Genomic DNA, 15,715 nt, shown 5'->3' on the forward strand with positions numbered 1-15,715 from the left:
GTTTAGATTTCTTTAAACAAAAAAATTGCAACCACAACAGTTTAAATTGGTGGGTAATCATTGGTTGAACCAACACTCGATTTGTGAAATTACGTTTTGGAATCATAATTAAACTCTTAAATTTAAGGGTAGATTAATGATCTTGTACTTTTGAATTGTGAATACCGGTCGATCCTGACCTGTGAACCATTGGTTCACGACAGTGATCGTATCTCATCCAATTCTCATTTATGTTTAATTTTTCATTAATATCCATTTGTCCTTTGTTTTAAAATTAATATATATATATATATATATATATATATATATATATATATATATATATATATATATATATATATATATATATATATATATATATATATATATAATAAACAATCAAGATTGAATGAGACAACTTGAAAGTAATCAAAAGAATAAAATTGTTCTAATTAAAAAAAAAAAAAAAATCACTACACATATAGTATTCGAAGTTATGAAGAGGATAAATAATTACTTGAATAACCTTAGAAGAAATATATATGGTAAAATAAATATATATATTATGTATATCAATATTAAATAAAATCATATTCTATTTTTTTAATATTTTAATATATATACATAAATTAATAGAGACGCGCAACCACGTCACATCTTTCTAGTATTAATGTATGAAATTTATCTATTTTACTATAAGTAATAAATAATTTTGGATTATATTTTGTTCAAAAAAATTATCAATGTCACATAATATTACTCTAACAAAATTATAACTACCATATATAAATTAAAATAAATAGAGAAACTAATACAACGCGTGCAATGCACAGGCACACTCTTTAGTGTGTGTGTGTATATATATATTAATTTTCATGTTTCTTTTTCTTCATTTTTCTCTCAATTTGTAGGAGAATATTTATCGATCATATCAATTTGTGTTGGCCATTTTGTAATCGTACAAATACAATTAACTTATGCCCATTTAACAACCTCACAATTCATCCTTTTGATGTACAACAATCAAACATTTTGGTTCTAACAAAGCGACCCACACCATATAAGATTCTTAAAAACTATTTTGGTTTATATTTATTACAAACTTTAAAAGAAAGAAAAAACACTTCAATTAGTACTCATCAAACATCAAATTGCTCTAACTGAACATCCTTAAACTGGAGAGGAATAAACTCCTCAAGATACCCACCAAGATGATCTGCTAACGAGGATTTATCGATATTTTCATGGTGATACGACTTGCAAACAAAGTAAACAATCGTCTCCATAATGAGTTGAAAGAGTATACAAATCGATAGCAAAACAAGGCAAATAATCCCATACACAATCCTTTTTCCAATCCCATCTCCATGTCCGAGAACTACGAAAATTTTGAACATATGTTGAATCCCAAAGAAAGACAAACCCAACACAAAGAAAACCGCACTGGAAATTCCCATCTTGCCCTTGATCAAACCCCGGCTTTTCATCATTGCGCTAAGCCCATAACTATCTTCCAACACGGAAACCACACTTGCCAAATGCCATATCATCGTAATATAGAGAAGCCCCATGAAGTATACGATAAATAATACTATTAGAAAAGCCATACGCCCAATCCCTATATCCCCGTTGTCTAATAGTACAAAGATTACTATTAATAGAAATAGAAAATTGTACGCAAAACCAAAGACGAAATGCCAAGTGAAAGTAACCATAAGGCTCTTCCAAACCTTTGGGACCAAGGATAAGACTTTGTTTAAGGTTGTCTCTTTTGCAATGTAAATGCACGCGATCGTGTGAACGACTACAGATGTTGTGAGAAGGGATACAATTGCAAAGAATACTAAGTACCCGATCTTGAAGCGGAAGAAGGTCACCCATTCGGAGTTTGAGCTTAACATGTTGTCCATTTCATTAAAGGATTTTGAGCCCTTTAAAACATTGAGGAGCATAAATTCATTGTGAATGATTGTTGTGAAGAGTGTTTTGGTGATTTGGATGTGGGCTAGGTATAAGAAGGAAAGAGGGAGGATCAAGAATATTGTAATTTGAGTGAAGATTTTTCTCGATGATGAAATTATAGTGCATGATTCTTTTAGTATGCCAAAAAAACCTAGGAATTGGATTTCCTCTTGTTCTTTATCCATATTGCCTTGTGTTTTTTTTTTTTTTTTTTTTTTTTTGGTATGCTATGAAATATTTGGATGGGTTAAAGGGATGTGTTTATAGAGGTTGAAGGGGGAATTGGAGTGTGTATAGATATATAACTTGAAAGTTTTGAGGGTAGACTTTCACTTCTAATTTGAGTTTGACTTTTTGGTGTTTAAGGAAATTGTCAATTTTCCGAATTTTAATTTCTGTCAAGTGGGACCATAATAGGGGGAAAAAAGTGTGATATAAGCAGGGGAGGAAATCAGATGGAATAGATCAAAAATGGTTTTTTCGAAAAATTCTCAATTTCTTTCGGAAGTAAAGGTTCCAATTTCCGTTCCAAAACGTTAGGTATGCAAAAAATTAATTCCAATTTCGAAACGTATTGGAATCGGCGGAATTTCGAAAATTTTGGAAATATCATGAGTTTATAATCTCCTTTTCAAAATCCAGATATAGTGCGAATTTTCATAATATTTGTCAATATTTTTCGACATTTTACCGGAAATTGCAGGAAAATGTAAGAGGAAAAAACAATGGACAAAACGCAATAAATAAAACCACATGTAGATCAACAAATTGAAATAGAGATTTTCTAATAAAGAAAAATGCAACAAGTACTCTCTGATACCTATTAATATTTTCTAACGTTTTAATTGACTTGAAACCTTCGATATTTATATTTTTCATCTAAAATATAACATAAGTTGTATTATGGAATCACAAAATAATATTCTATATTTTCAAAAACAATCAAAATATTGGGACTAAAATCGGATCCGAAATAAGATTTTTTAGTAATTTTATATACAATTCTGATTATGTTCCAAATAAATTCGGAAAAAATGAAAATCGAAATAAAAAATGACATTTTCAGATATTTTCGAATAGGAATCGACGGAATTCGTTCCGATTTCCACCCCTAGATACAAAGGAATAAACTAATGAGATCATATATATATATATATATATATATATATATATATATATATATATATATATATATATATATATATATATATATATATATATATATATATATATATATATATATATATATATATATATATATATATATGTGTGTGTGTGTGTGTGTGTGTGGTGCTAAAACCCACTTAAAAGAGAGAAAAAGAACACAAACCAAAGGACGAATGTTTTTGCCTAGCACGGTACTCTCTTAATTTATTTGCATTGCCAATATTATAATTATTAAATTAAGTTTTATAAATTTAAAATTTTAAACTTTAGAACTAATATTTACAAATTATTACAACATTGTTAATTGCAGCAACAAACTTTCATTAGAAGAATTTGGATATGATCTTTTTTTTTATTTTTATGGGTCAAGTTAATAGTTCATTTGACCTTATCGTGGCTATGAAATTATATAGTAATCGACTCAATGTAATTAGGCAATAAAAAATAGAAGTATATGTTACATCTAATTAGAAAGTTCTTGAATAGTTCCTTAAAGGCCTCTTTCACCCATTGTAGCCAAAGTCAATTTTGATTATATAAATACTGAACCAGTTCTACACGCCGTGTCGGCTAATCAAACGAGAAATGGTTACAGCAACTCCAATGAAATGTCAGAATAAAATACTCATTTGATATTTGAGATAATATTTTGATACTTTTGAAAAATTCATATGATGAATTCAATGCATAGGTATCAAACAATGTTATTATTCGTTTTTCGTTGGAATGTGTCAATATGTTGAGATTTTTGTTTTCGTTTTCATGTTGAAATTACAGGAGCTAATTTTAAAGAATACTAGTATTACACCCGTGCGATGCATGGTAAATATATATTTTAAATTGATGATTGAAAAGAAATATATGAATATATATTTGAATATATACAAATACATAGATTTTTTCGTGTCATTATGTATGAATATATAAGATGTATCGGGACAATTACATATTTTAACTATCTAACAATCAATGTTAACTTTCTCAAAAAATAAAAAAGAAAAAACAATCAATGTTAACGCTTAAATGGTCACACATAATAAAATTTATATATGTTCCAATACGCGTACTAATTGTTTCCGGGTGGCTCCTACAGTACCTTTTGCCTCTTCATACCCCAGTGATTTTGACCATGATTCCCCTTAATCATTTGTTGTACTTAACTTGCTCTCACTCTCACACACACACACTCTGCCCCAGACACATGTACAAACAATGGAGTTTTGAAGAGTAAATTTTAGAGTAAATGAGCCTGTGTACTCTGCCAATGGATTTTTTAGGAGCAAGTCTCACCTGAGAAAAACTACACATGAAAAAATGAAAAAAAGTAAATGTAATCTTTATTTTTCAATAAGGAATTAAAGTAAATGAATAGAAACAAAGTGTAGAACAGCTAAGGATGTGAATCCATGTTATCCGTAAATAATTTTCAATCTGCTCTTTCGTAGTTGCCTTTTTCGTTCGTCGTCCTCATTGACACAACATAGCTACTACAATCACAACATAGCTACTACAATCACAACTCCTACACCATAAAAATAGAAGCAAATGGAAAAACTACTCCGCATTCTTTGTTTCTATGTACTGCTTATTAATCAAGCACAAAACAAAGATCCATTTATAAAGACTGAACAAACTGTGGAAAAAATAAAATTCTTAGCAACTCAGAAAAGACCGACCGACAAGCCGCATAGGAAAGAGGGTAACAGTTGAAATTTCAGACGACTCCCCACTGTGAAATTCAGTTAGGGAAAAATAAAATCGTAAAGTTATTAGCAACTCCAAAGAAATCCACATAAACCAGCCTCTAGTTGTGAACGATTGCACCCGTTATTTGCATGAAAACCCATGGAAGAAGTCAATAATATAGTTTATAGTATCTTAGAGTTAACAATGTTAATCAGTAGGATTTATATCTTCATCTTATTAGCACAGGAAATTCACATTTATTTATCTGCTTATTTATTTCCAAAACATAGAAGTATTATTATATGCCTAAAATTCAGAACAAATATACAGATTCATAGTACATGTGCAGAGTGGAAGTAAAGAAAATGAAAACAAATTATTATCAAGTAAAAGGGTGTCCTAATAAGTAAATATAATAAAATTAATGAACTGAACCAAACATCCAATTAAGCCCTAAAACTATTATCCCTAGAACTGATCACAAAACAAATTCTTAAGAATATACCCTTAATTGGTTGTATTCTGCAGTATAGATGACATCTAGTTTCATAAATTCCTTGGTGAACATTTACCCTTTCAATGCCAAATTGACACTCACACAGATGGTCTGAGGATGGAAGAAAGAAAAACAATGCTAGGTTAATTTGTTTGGAAAAATTCAATGAAATGCATTTATAAAGAAATACCTTGTCATTTCATCTCCATCTGACCAAAGTATTGGCACAAACATGAAGCCACAATACCTTAAGAACGCAATTGAGCCAACATTTGCTTCATCTTCTTCTAGTGGAGCAACCTAAAGTTATTGTTAATAAGCATAGCAAACCTTTAATCTTAGAATAGATGATACACTATCAGGTCTTCATCAAGCGTCATGTCTTCATTAAGCTCCGGCGCGGCGGCGGCGTTGACAACACGGGTGCATTATGAGATGTCAAATTGTCATGGAGATCATGAATTAATCCATCGGCATACTCGTGAATTACCCAATTGGCGATTTTCATCGAAACAAAACCTTAAGTTTCTTGCCTAATGTGACTACAGAAAGGTCAATATCACCATGTAATTTGTAAGTATTATAATTAAAATTGAAACATAATAGCATATATTAAAGAACTATAATAATTAGAAAAGGTTAAGACTGTACAATTCCTTTATAAATACAAAAAAAAAAATAGATTAACCCGATCTGAGGTCTCTTAATTGTGGGTATTAATTAACTGTAATAAACCCACCAAAAAAGTTGTGCGAAAGAAAAAGATCGAAAATGATAATGGATGAGGAATTAAAACAACAATATAACATGCAAAGTCGGAACAACTCTATTCTTCATAATTTTCAACCTTTCCATGTTTCTTAAGCCCCAAAATAACATATAGATTGCCTAACAAATCCCCCAGTTGTGACAATAATGCGACGCATAATCTGTAAACTAATAAATATATTAACAAGAAAATAACTACCCTTGAACAATTCGGATTTTGTGAAAAGGTTTCGAGAACCTAGAAATTCACAAATTAGCGAATTAAATAAAGTGAAAACTGAAGAACTTTGTCATTGTTTATGATATTGATTTGAATGAAAGAATTACCTGAAAATGCGAGCCGAGAGGGATTTTGAGATGAATTGCGAAATATTTTCGAAGAACATGAAGATGTATGATCTGAATGCAGACGGTTGAATGGAGAAGTTGGGAGAAGTTATGAGAATGTGTGCAGAGGTATTTAGGATACGGATAAATTGTAAAAAAAATTACTGCATTTTATTTTTGAAAGATTTTGTGGGAAGTAATAATTGTTGAAAGATTTGTGTTGATATACAGATGAGACATGAAATTGGAGATGAGAAGTTATTAAATTGATGGGAAATACCGATTTCAATAGGCGGTTTCTGCAGTTGAGTGGGTATAAAAATTTAGAGGAAAATTGGAGATGACGATGAAAAACGGCCGATAAAATTTTAGGGGAGATGAATTATGGGTTTTTTCATTTTTATACCCAAAAATAATAAAAATTATAAAATTTACCCTAGGGTTAGAAACCCTAAGTTGCCACGTGTCAGAAGATGAGGCAAGGTATTGTCTTTTTATATATATATATATATATAGATTTGATTTCTCTTTCTCTTTATCTTTTTATTTATTTATTTATTTTATTTTATTTTTGCATTTTTGCATTTTTGCACCTATATGAGATAAAGTATGAAGAAAAGTATCCCTTTGATGCCTCTATTGGAAAAGGATTTTGGAGCTTTGGGGCATCAAAATGATAGTTTTATCATTTGATATTCTATTTGATTCTTTCATTGGAGTTGCAATTATAAATACTGGAGGATACCCCATCCGTTGCATAATATACATTACAAGAAACAATATTTCGAGTGGCAACACTAATTTTTTAATAATTAGATACAAATATTGTTACTATGGTTGTAACTAATAGTGTCTCGTTATTGTTATATAGTGACTTTAGGAAATGGATTGTCACATCTATTAGTGACGATAAAAAATGATTAAGTGACAACAAAAGGAGTTATTAGTGATAGCATAAAAATAGGGAATAACTAAAACTAATATCAAATTTGTCTCACTTCAATACCACCAAATAAAAACTAGATAATAAATCGGTAATGACATAAATACCTTTAATGATAATCAATATCACAAAAATATTAAAAATCTCATTTTTCTTTCTTCAATACCAAACACACAAAACCCCTCAAACCCCTCTCCTTCTTACAAACCCCTCAACCTCCTCCTTCTTCTCCCTCACAACAAACCCTTCTGAAAACTCAAAACTAAAGAAATCAAAACTTCACACAACTTGCAAAATGGAGTCAAATGACTACAAAATGGTAGATTACGGCCAAGGAAAACCAGTTAAGGTATGTATCCATGTCTTTTTTGAGCTTCAAAGACGATTTTGAAGTCTTTTATTTGGAACTCCCGCCTACAGTTTTCGACACATATAGGTCGAATTAATTGTCAATTTTCGACAACAACTCGTCGAAAAATTTATTAAGAAAAATCGACACATGCATATCGAAATTTCCACATACATGTCGAAAAATCATTGCTGCAATTTTTTATTATTTAATTTTTTTTTTTTTGCAGCAGTAGTAATTTTTCGATGCATACATGTCGAAATTTCTTAAATTTCGATATGTATGTGTCGAATTTTTTTTAATAAAATATTCGACAAGTTGGTGTCTCAATTAACCAAAAATTCGACATGTATGTGTCGAAAACCGTAGGCGGATTTCAAAAAAAAAAAAAAACTAAAAAATCCACTTTGGAGCTCAAAAAAGCCATGAATACATACTTTAATGGGTTCTCCTTCCAGATAAACTACCTTTTTATTGTCTTGTGACTCCATTTATAAGTTTTGTGAGGTTTCGAATTTTGAGATTTTTTGGAGTGTTTGTAAGAAGATGAAGAAGAAGGGATGGTTTGGTTTTGGGGGAGAAGAAGAAAGTTTATTAATTTTTGGTATTGAAATGAGGAAAAAAAATTGTATGAATTGTATTTTGTTTGATTGGGAATATTTTAGTACTTCGCTATCAAAGAAAAAATTGTAAAAAGTTCTATAAAATATGGTATTAAACTTGGTGGTATTGAAGTGAGAAAAAATTGGTATTAGTTTGAGCCGCCCTATAAAAATATTGGTATTAAAATTGGCGATGGATTTATTTGTGAGATTGTTATTTGTCTGGACCTATGTGCATTTAAGTACATTGTCATGGGCCTATTTTTCATTTGCCCTAGAATTCAACCAAAACTTTATAGTGGCAACCGAATAACAATTTATTATAACGTTAAATATATTATAGGCAGCGAATATTTGCAATCACAAATCTTCTAAAGGTAAGACCTTACTTGACAGACTATAATATAAATAAACTTATTCAGAGCAACACTGAAAATTATAAATATAACCCCGATATTAATTTTGATAGTATTCATTCAAGTTAGACCTAATTACTATTTCAAGATCAAAAGGGTATAACAGTCTTTAGTAAGGATATAATAATCTTTTATAAATTCATTTGATGAAAAATTACATTTGGTTCTCTCCTATATATTTTGTTAGATTATATATAGTCGCCGTCTATATTATATATCTATATTTATTTTTCTCATTTTTCTCAATTTCTTGACGGTATCAATTTGTGTTGTCATCTCCAATTTCTCTTAACTTTCCGCGGAATAGCCAAAAGAAATTTCATGTGAGATTCTCTCAAATGACGCCACTATATAATGTTTTATGGGTTAATGGCAAAGAGGCTCATGACAAGGACATTTATTTGAAAAGGGGTCTTTACAAATAAGCTCATCAACGGGTCATAAAGAGATCCAGACAAAAAAAACCTTTACCAATAAGTCCACACATGGTCCAGATTTTTGTAAAGGGCAAAAATAACCCCTCATACTTTAATATGCTCCAATTTCATCATTAACTTTATTTAACCTCAATTTCACCCCAAATTTCACAAATTATTCAATTTTGACCCAAAACTTTTTTTTTTCAAAAACTTTTTTTTGCCGCCGGATTCCGGCGTTGACCGCCGGTCTCCGGCATTGACTTTTCAATTTTTTTTTTAATTTTTTATTATTTTTTTTTCTTCTTCCGGATTGTTTTGCCGGTTTCCGGCGCTTTTTCGATTTTTGTTTTTTCTTTCTGTAACTTTTTTTTTCGTTTAAACAACAATATTGCTGTGATTGACAGTAATATTAAGGGTAAATTACAAACACCCCCCTGAGGTATGGTCAAATTACAAAAACACCCCTCTTGTTTGGATAATTACAACCACCCCCTCAACTCCTCAAATTTAGTGAAATCTTCGAGATTATATGGAATATTATCACTTTTGTACCTATTTTATCTCATTCAAACTCTACATTATGAAGCAAGATGATCATAATATGTGATTTTTAACTTGTATATATCAGTTTTTGGTGCATCGGAAACTGTATTTTTACACAAAACGAGTACAAACTAGAGCAAATTTCACGGAATCTAGATGATTATGTTGAATTTGGCACCATAAGGGTGGAGGTGTAAGAAAAAATCATAATTGAGGGGGGTAGATGTAATTATCCAAACAAGAGGGGGTTTTTGTAATTTGACCATACCTCAGGGGGGTGTTTGTAATTTACCCTAATATTAACTATCTTACTGTTAAACACAGTAAAATTAACTAAACTACAGTTTAACGCATTAATATTGCTATATTAATCTCTAGCACAGTAATATTAACACAACAAAACTCATTATTATTGTGTAATAGAGTAATATTACTATGTTGACCGTTTAACAAATGTAAACATAAAAAAAAACCCAAAAGAATTAATATTACTGTGAATGACTGTAATATTACTATAACAACAGTAATATTACCGTCAACCACTGTAATATTACAATAATAGACAGTAATATTATTACGTTACTCCGTGAATAACTCAAACAAACAAAAAATCCAAACAAAATAATAATATTGATGTGGTTGACAACAATATTACTATAACAACAGTAATATTACCGTTAACCACAGTAATATTATTGTGTTTACAGTAATATTAAAATAATAGACAATAATATTATTACATTACTCCGTGAATAACTCAAACAAAACAAAAAACCCAAAAAAATAATTATATTGATGTTGTTGACAGTAATATTACTATGTTTACAATTATTTTACTGTCAACGACAGTAATATAATTACGTTGACTTGTCAACAAATCAAACAAAATAAAAAAAAAAACAACAAAAAATAAAAAATAATAATATTACATTAATTTACTGTCAACGGCAGCACAATACATAAATGTATAGTCAACGGCAGTACAAATACGTTAAATATAAGTCATTGACAATATAATTACGTTAATTCACTGTTAGTGACAGCACAATTACGGTCAACGTTTAGCGGCGGACGTAAAAAAACAAAAACAACCAAACCAAAAAAAAAACAAAAAAAAAACTTAAAAAAACACTTAAAAAAGTCAACGTCGGAGACGGCGGACACAGGCGAAAAAATCCGGAAGAAAAGAAAAGAAAAAAGAAAAAAGAAAAAAAAAAAAAAAAGTCAACTCCGGAGACCGGCGTTGACCGCCGGTCAACACTGGAAACCGGCGAAAAAATCCGAAAGAAAAAAAAAATTTGAAAAGTCAACGCCGGAATCCGGCGGCAAAAAAAATTGAAAAAAAAAAGTTTTGGGTCAAAATTGAATAATTTGTAAAATTTGGGGTCAAATTGAGATTAAATTAAGTTAAGGATGAAATTGTAGAATATTAAATTATGCTTCAAAAAAAAGTCAAAATTAAATTTTTGTGATTGATAAATTGGGGTTACAATTAAGAATTGGGTATAAATGGTTGAGGGTAATATTGGGATATACATAAATGTTTCCTTTAGTTATAATAAATATTAAAGGGATGGGCTTATTGGTGAAAGAGATATAGTCCCTAAACCTAGAATAATAAACATGCTTGGTTGGGGACTTATGCATAAAAACCTCATTTAAAAAAGATGCATCCAATTTTTTTGTCTTTCAAATAATTCCTGTTCATTCAAACTTATTTGCAAATAAAGAAAACCGTTTAATATATACCAAGATTACCCCCAAATCCGTGAAACCAAATTCAACTCCAATTTCATGATTTACACCCCAATGTAGCCCAATTTCACCAATTAACCAAATTTTACATTTATTATAATTTTAACCCCAATTTTGACCCGCCACCGCCGATCTCTGGCGTTGATTTTTTTTTTTTCTTAAAAAAATATTTTAATTAATATTACTGTTTTGGCTGTTAAATTATTCTCTCCAACAGTAATTTAACTGTCGGAAACATTAATTTAACTCTTAATTGATTTTTTTTAATTTCTTTTTCTTAAAATTTCTTTTAAATTAATATTACTGTCTTGGCTGCTAAATTAATTTCTCCAACGGTAATAATTTAACTCTTTGAATTTTTTTTTCTTAAAAAAAAATAATTTTAATTAATATTACCGTATTGGCTGCTAAATTACTGTCTCTAACAGTAATTCAACTGTCGGAGATAGTAATTTAATTGTCTGAGACAGTAATATTACTATCTGAGACAATAAGTTTACGGTATTAATTAATTTTATCGTCTTGGCCTTCAATTTTACTGTCTTCGACCGTAATATTACTGTCTCCGACCGTAATATTACTGTTTGGAAAATTAATATTAATAATATTACTGTTCGGGAAAGTAATATTCATATTATTACTGTCCCAAACAGTAATATTACTATCTGAGACAGTGATTTTATTGTTTGGGACAGTATTACTGTTGGAGACAGTAATTTAGCAGCCAACACAGTAATATTAATTAAAATAATTATTTTTAAGAAAAAAAATCATAAAAAAAAGGTTTGCGCCGGAGAACCACCCGGTCATCGGGGGAATCTGGCCGGAAAAAAATGTTTCAGAAAAAAATTATTTTATGGAAAAAGAAATTATTTTTTCCAAAAATTATTAAAAAAAATGGGGGTTAATGTGATATATTTATTTAAATTCGGGGTCAATGTGTAATATTGAGGAAGTTAGAGTATAATGAATGGAATTGATAACAAAATACTTTATGGGGGTTATTTTAGACAAAAGACATGGAGATGAATTTATTTGAAAAACTATATTTTGTGTGGACCAATATGCATTTAAGTCCTTCTCATGTTCTTCTTTGACATTTGCCCATATTTTATATTAAAAAGAATTAAAAAAATATTCAATCAAATAATTAGGAATATTACAGACTATTCCATATCCTTTTATTTTATCTAGTTTAATAATTAAATTTAATTCGGATAAATTCATTAATTCTGAAGTTAATAAGTTTGTACTTCTGTTTTTTTCCTTTTAAATGGTTTGGATCTAATTTATTAAGAGTCTAATTGATTGAAGAAAAATAGTAGGTAAAATAGTGAAAAGCTAATGTAAAATAGTTTTCTTGTTTGGTTAATAAGTAAAATACAATGTAAAACAATTTTATGGAAGATGTGGAAAAAAAATTGTACTAAAACAACGGAAATGAGTTTCCCTAAAACAAATATGAGAAACATGTATCATTCTAACTCTCTATTTACCTATTTTTTTTCTTCTACGTCTCTACCCCTTCTCTTCTCTCTCTTATGCCTCTCTCTCTCTTTTTTTTTTAATATAATTCAAAGCATTAAAAAATAAAGGAAAATATATATCTCCTCTATGTTACACACAAAATGTCGATCTTATTTTACATTTTGCTTTATTCATTACATGACATTTTTTTTCGGGTTAGAATTTATTTTAAAAAAAAAAATTATCTCTTTTTGGGTCAGAATTTATTTTGAAATAAAAATTATCCAAACAAAGCCTTACTTTTCAATAACAATTCATTTTTATTTTCATTTTACTTAGTATTTTTCTCTATTATTTTCTCTTAAAAACCAAATAAAACTAAAGAAAATAATTTTCCTTCAAATTATTTTCAACACCATTTTTCTTAAGAACCAAACACCATTGGAATTTTAAAAGTCATTGATTTCTTTTTCCTTTGCATTTTCATTTTCCTTAATTTAAAATTCAACAACCAATCATAGTAGCCTCTATGGTGCACGGACACGGATACGTGGACACGGCGATACGCGGATACGGACACGGTGATACGGCATTTCTAAAAAACTAGGATACGGACACGTGGGGGATACGCGTAAATATAAAAAATATAGGGGTATATTTATAAATAATAAAAATATAGGGGTACATTTATAAATTGTTAAAAATATGTATAAGTCGTCATCGAATAAGAGAACCACTCGCCCTTATTGCTCGTGTTCTTGATCGCCGACGCATGCTAGACTTTTGGAGTTTTGGGTGGACTCACAAAGAAAACAGAGGAAATGTTTATTACAGAGAAAAAAAAATGCGCATTTTTTTATTAGGGCTCTCTCTTACAACGTAAGAGAAGTGTCCCAACTTTCTTAAAATTGTGGACACTGTCCGATACGGGTGTCCTACTTTTAGCGAAATTACGACACGGCCCAACACGGGTGTCCGAGAAGTGTCCGGGAGTGTCCGAGTGTCCAGGTATCAGATACGAGGACTCTTCACCTTCTAGAAGTGTCCGTGCAGCATAGAGTAGTTCAAAAGTAAACTGATTTGGGGGAATGTTTGTGAGATATGAAGATGGGGTATTTCACCCTAGAAAAGTCGAATTTATATCCATCTTATTATGTTACAAATCCAATCAAATTAGGCCAATTTAACAACCTCACAATTGATCCACTGCTATACAACAAACAAATATTTTGGTTTTAACAAAGTGGCCCACACCATAGATTATTAAAAACTATTTTGGTTTATATATATTACATACTTTGGAAAATTAAAAAAAACTTTAATTACTCAGCAAACCTCAAAATTCCTCGAACTGAATATCCTTATGCTTTAGAGGAGTATACTCCCCAAGATATCCACCAAGATGATCAGCTAACGATGACTTATCGATATTTTCGTGGTGATACGACTTGCAAACGAAGTAAACAATCGTCTCCATAATGAGTTGAAATAGCATAGAAATCGATAGCAAAACAAGACAAATAATCCCATACACAATCCTTTTTCCAATCCCATCTCCATCTCCGTAAACCACGAAAGTTGTGAACATATGTTGAATCCCAAAGAAAGATAAACCCAACACAACGAAAACCGCAGCGGAAATTCCCATCTTGCCCTTGATCAAATCCCGGCTTTTCCTCATTGCATTTAGCCCATAACTCTCTTCCAACACGGAAACCACACTTGCCAAATGCCATATCACCGTAATATAGAGAAGCCCCATGAAGTATGGGATAGATAATACGAGTACAAAAGCCATACCACTAACATAGCCCATATGGTCGAATCCGGGGGTAAACACTATCGAGAAAAATATTAATATACATAGAAAATTGTACACAAAAACGAAGACGAAATTCCAAGTGAATGTAATCATAAGCCTCTTCCAAACCTTGGGGACCACAGATAAGACTTTGTTTAAGGTTGTCTCTTTTGCGGTGTAAATGCACGCGATCGTGTAAACGACTGCAGATGTTGAGAGAAGGGATAATATTACGAAGAATAGCAAGTACCCGATCTTGAAGAGCCAGAAGGTCATCCATTCGGTGGTTAACGTGTTGTCGATTTTATCGTAGGATTTTGAGCCCTTTGAAAAATTGAGGAGCATAAATTCATTGTGAACGATTTGTGTGAAGATTATTTTGGAGATTTGGATGTGGGCTAGGTATATGAAGGAGAGAGGGAGGATCAAGAATATTGTAATTTGAGTGAAGATTTTTCTCCATGATGAAACTATAGTGCATGATTCTTTTAGTATTCCAAAAAAACCTAGGAATTGGATTTCATCTTGTTCTTTATCCATATAGCCTTGTTCTTTTTTCTTTCTTTGTTTTTTTTTTTTGGTATGCTATGAAATATTTGGAAGTAATAAAGGTATGTGTTTATAGAGGTTGAAGGAGGAATTGGGGAATATGTATATAGATATATAACTTGAAAGTTGTGCGGGTGGACTTTGACCATTTGGGATTTGAGTTTGACTTTTTGGTGTCTAAGGAAATTGTCCAATTTTCCAAACTTTAATTTCTGCCAAGTGGGACAATAATAGAAAAAAATCAACAAAAAGAGTGTTGATACAAGGAACAAACTAATGAGGCACACTTGACTTAATATATATATATGGGGTAACTTATATCCACATCTGATGTAAGATCAAATTAAAAAACAAATCTCTCATATTTGGATAATTACAATCACCTTTTATATTATAATATTCTTAGAGCAACTCCAATAGGAGTATCAAAAGGATTATCAAACTCATAAACCACATTTTTGATATCCTAAAATTAAAATTTTCTAC

At 30.4% G+C, this 15,715-nt stretch overlaps 2 protein-coding genes and 1 long non-coding RNA gene across 3 annotated transcripts; all 3 read right to left on the reverse strand.

The window, feature by feature from the left end:
• Window positions 1–1,015: 1,015 nt before the first annotated feature.
• Window positions 1,016–2,194, reverse strand: LOC105950046 (uncharacterized). The gene has a single exon (XM_088826659.1). The coding sequence runs from the start codon at window positions 2,124–2,126 to the stop codon at window positions 1,119–1,121; it is 1,008 nt and encodes a 335-aa protein (XP_088682785.1). The 5' UTR covers window positions 2,127–2,194; the 3' UTR covers window positions 1,016–1,118.
• Window positions 2,195–3,941: 1,747 nt separating this feature from the next.
• On the reverse strand, window positions 3,942–6,756 carry LOC105959290 (uncharacterized). Its single transcript, XR_001172929.2, has 2 exons — window positions 6,386–6,756; window positions 3,942–5,832 (listed from the first exon to the last, which is right to left on the reverse strand). It is a non-coding gene; the product is annotated as an uncharacterized LOC105959290 (long non-coding RNA).
• A 7,225-nt stretch (window positions 6,757–13,981) lies between these two features.
• LOC105950050 (uncharacterized) lies at window positions 13,982–15,310 on the reverse strand. The gene has a single exon (XM_012973371.2). The coding sequence runs from the start codon at window positions 15,218–15,220 to the stop codon at window positions 14,216–14,218; it is 1,005 nt and encodes a 334-aa protein (XP_012828825.2). The 5' UTR covers window positions 15,221–15,310; the 3' UTR covers window positions 13,982–14,215.
• Window positions 15,311–15,715: the final 405 nt, after the last annotated feature.

Source organism: Erythranthe guttata, chromosome 12 (genome assembly GCF_056151865.1).
Source record: "Erythranthe guttata isolate IM_541 chromosome 12, IM_541, whole genome shotgun sequence".
NCBI classification, from domain to species: domain Eukaryota; kingdom Viridiplantae; phylum Streptophyta; class Magnoliopsida; order Lamiales; family Phrymaceae; genus Erythranthe; species Erythranthe guttata.